This window comes from Miscanthus floridulus, chromosome 3 (genome assembly GCF_019320115.1).
Source record: "Miscanthus floridulus cultivar M001 chromosome 3, ASM1932011v1, whole genome shotgun sequence".
NCBI classification, from domain to species: domain Eukaryota; kingdom Viridiplantae; phylum Streptophyta; class Magnoliopsida; order Poales; family Poaceae; genus Miscanthus; species Miscanthus floridulus.
In genome coordinates, this window is record NC_089582.1 from 131,180,307 (window position 1) to 131,183,560 (window position 3,254).

The following is a 3,254-nucleotide window of genomic DNA, read 5'->3' on the forward strand; positions in this document are numbered from 1 at the left end:
GTTCCCTTTTAATTTCAACGTGACACAGGACCATAAATTACTGTAAACCTACAGGAGGCTTCGTTCGAGGGGAACAGCTATATATATACTTCTTTTATAGGACACTACTACATAATGTTACTGTAGGAGTGGCACTAGAGCCTCTGTAGGAGCGGCTACGTCAGCCGCCCTTCCTAGGGTGTTTCTACAGAAGGTGCCTTTGTATAGGCGGTTTTCTGATCGCCCCTGCAGTGCCCTCTGTAGGGGTGGCTGGTGTTTTCAGCCGCCCCTACAGTACCCTCTGTAGGGGCGGCTGGTAATATCAGTCGCCCCTGTAGTGGATTTTTGTAAGGGCGGCTGTATCACCAGCCGCCCCTGCTGTGTGTATTTGTAAGGACGGTTCAATCAAGAACCGCCCCTACAATGGATTTTTCAGCAAAAAAAAATAATTCAAATTCAAATCTGACCACACATATATATATATAATTCAAATTCGAATCTGACCGCCACAAATATACATATATACATCCACAAATACAAGACCATTATTTAGAACATCATCACAAGTCATAATTCACAAAAGTCTATCAAATAAAGTCAGGGGAAAACTTAATTTGCAATGCTTCATTCCTAACAGGTCAACATAAAGCTACTAGTTGGATCCTAACAAGTCCTTGGTTAATACAAGGACATGAAGCTACTGCTTCCTAACATGTCCTAACATGCCCTTTGCACAACAAGCACATAGTATGCAATTCACTACAAACTTGTTCCAGGTTCATGTTGTCTTTTTTTCTTTCTCGCCTTGTTCAGTAAAGGCGCTTGGGTCCTTCCTTTTCTTAAGCGCCTCAAACCTTTTCTGAACCTGCAGCCAGAAGAGTGAAAACAAATAGCAGATGGTTAAAAGAATACCACTGGCTGAAAATTGGATGACAAACTAACTATTCAAGCATTTGTTCACTAGCCTTGCATGAACCAATAAGAATAATGTCACGACATGATGTGCCTCTTTGGCATAGTTTCTGCTTCACCATCTAAGGCCTTGTTTAGATGCAAAAAAATTTGCAAAATAAGTACTGTGGCGTTTTCGTTGTTATTTGGCAAATAGTGTCCAATTATAGTCTAATTAGGCTTAAAAGATTCGTCTCATGGATTTCGTCTAAACTGTGTAATTAGTTTTATTTTTTATTTATATTTAATGCTTCATGCATGCGTCCAAAGATTCGATGTGACGGGGAATGTGAAAAATTTTGCAAAATTTTTTGCAAACTAAACTGGACCTAACAGGAAGAACAAAAAGCAAAGTACTACCAAATGAATAGATTCTAAAGCGGCTTAAGAGGGCTGAAATTGAACTTCTGCTTCTCACAAGCTATTCCTACAAGCTGGATTCTGCACAAGCAGAAGCTGTGCCAAAGGGAGCCAAATGCATGACAAAAATTTGGGTCTGCTACTAAATATGAAAAGAATAAAATTGTTGACTTTCAATTACAGATCCAATACCAGGCTCAAATGTACTACCTGTTCAAGTGATGCCCTTTCAACACGCATAGACATGCACAGCGCTCTCTGATCTATCATGTTAAAACCATGACCCATGAAACATGAAGATGATGATAGCAAAATTTAATGCACTAAATGAGCATAAACTAGAGCCTCATCCACTTACGCTTCTTGCCATTTATGTGATCCAAATAGTTGGCTGAATCTTTAACAACACATTCACATACAGAACAGTAGTACCCAGCCTGTCAGAAAGTAGGTAAAGTTTAAAGAAAACTTTTATGCATTGAATTAATCATCAAAGTAAGAGAGGTTCATTTCTGTAGAATGTTAAGATTGTAAATAGCATTGGTATGATATGCACATAATCAAGCCTACAACATGATAAAAGAATAGGAGGTAAGAACACAAAAGTATCTCCTACTAAGATCTATGTTTACTATCAAAGGAGCAAAGCAACTACATTCTAAAAATTTTTGTCAAGAATTATGATATGATGAAAATACTTTAAGATCACTGTAAACACTATATGACATGCCTTATGGGATTTATGCACAAACCTGCTGATTCAACGGTGCAATCGGGGTCACCACCTGGAAAAATAGATAATGAAAAGCGCAGTTAATTAACTTTTAGAAACAGAAAGGTGTTCTTTTTCTAAAAGCAAGATGTTCACAATAAAGGATTGAATGAAATTCAGAGTCAATCAGACCCATACCACCATATCTGCCTCTAATTGTACACACTACACATTTTTCCAAATCATGTAATGGTCGAAAAAAACCCACAAAAATACCAATGAAACTAGAGGCAAGAAAATCAGGGCACAAATAATTGACAAAGTAGCTGCTACAGCATTTGGTATTTTAGTAACATAGAAAAAGCATGCTAAAATGCACAAAGTATATAGTAGGATATTTACAAACCTGAGTCTTGCCAAGACGAGAATCAAGATCAACTTCATAGTCTCTGTGCTTCAAAGGCTGTCTTTGCACAGGAGGACCCCTTTCTGCATTCAAAATTGAAAGGAGTCAAATAGAGAACCAAACCTAGAACAACTACATATTTACTAAACTAAAAGTTGGACCACATACCCTTGCCTTTCCGGGCTTCATCCTGGATCAGCGACATACAAATGCAAAGTGAAATTAGCAATACATAGAGACAAAGAGAAGTATGATAATAGTTTTGTTCAGTCATGACAAAATTTAAAAAGAATAGAACACATTATGTGACCTTCTCCCGCTGCTCACTCTGTCGAGCTCTCTCCAAGTACTCTCCCTTATCAAATTTCCTCCTAGAAGTATTGTCGACACCGACTGGCTGCACACATTATACAAGATATGAGATGGAATCCGTCACCAACCTGCGCACATCAAAAGAGATTCCCCTCTTGCTCCAAGAGGGACTTACAGTTCCACACATCCGAAGCAGGGGCCGACAATTTTTTTATATAAAAAAATCAAAGTTAGTAGGCATAATAACACATGTAATTAGATCAGATCCGAATACAGATAGCTTGCATTAGGGTTTGGCAGCTCAGTTTCGAACAGCAGGGAGGGAAGAGAAGCGGTGGCCGTTGCGCATACCTTGGTGGGCACTCGTCACCGTTGAAGGGCCGGCCGGCAAAGGGAGAAAGGGTAGAAAGGTTACATGGAAACACGTGCTCGCCTCCGGACCTTCCCGGCGTCTCGCTAGGGTTCCGCGATGGCGACACCGCGTTCCCGAGCCCCCGCGGCGATGGGGTCCTGGACTCGGCGCCTTTCCTCGGT

At 40.1% G+C, this 3,254-nt stretch overlaps 1 protein-coding gene across 1 annotated transcript; it reads right to left on the reverse strand.

Annotated features, from left to right (window-relative positions):
* Positions 1–540: 540 nt before the first annotated feature.
* LOC136544446 (uncharacterized) lies at positions 541–2,907 on the reverse strand. The gene is made up of 8 exons (XM_066536606.1): positions 2,896–2,907; positions 2,719–2,805; positions 2,577–2,598; positions 2,409–2,491; positions 2,043–2,075; positions 1,649–1,727; positions 1,501–1,553; positions 541–844 (listed from the first exon to the last, which is right to left on the reverse strand). The coding sequence occupies exons 1-8, from the start codon at positions 2,905–2,907 to the stop codon at positions 758–760; spliced, it is 456 nt and encodes a 151-aa protein (XP_066392703.1). The 3' UTR covers positions 541–757.
* Positions 2,908–3,254: the final 347 nt, after the last annotated feature.

What these genes read in the sequence shown, in the direction of transcription:
- LOC136544446 (XM_066536606.1), bottom strand. An exon ending in CTCGTCTTGGCAAGACTCAG is followed by an intron (nt 2,076 to 2,408) that starts GTTTGTAAATAT and finishes CTATTTTTCCAG; the next exon opens with GTGGTGACCCCGATTGCACC. An exon ending in AAAGGGCATCACTTGAACAG is followed by an intron (nt 845 to 1,500) that starts GTAGTACATTTG and finishes TTCTGGCTGCAG; the next exon opens with GTTCAGAAAAGGTTTGAGGC.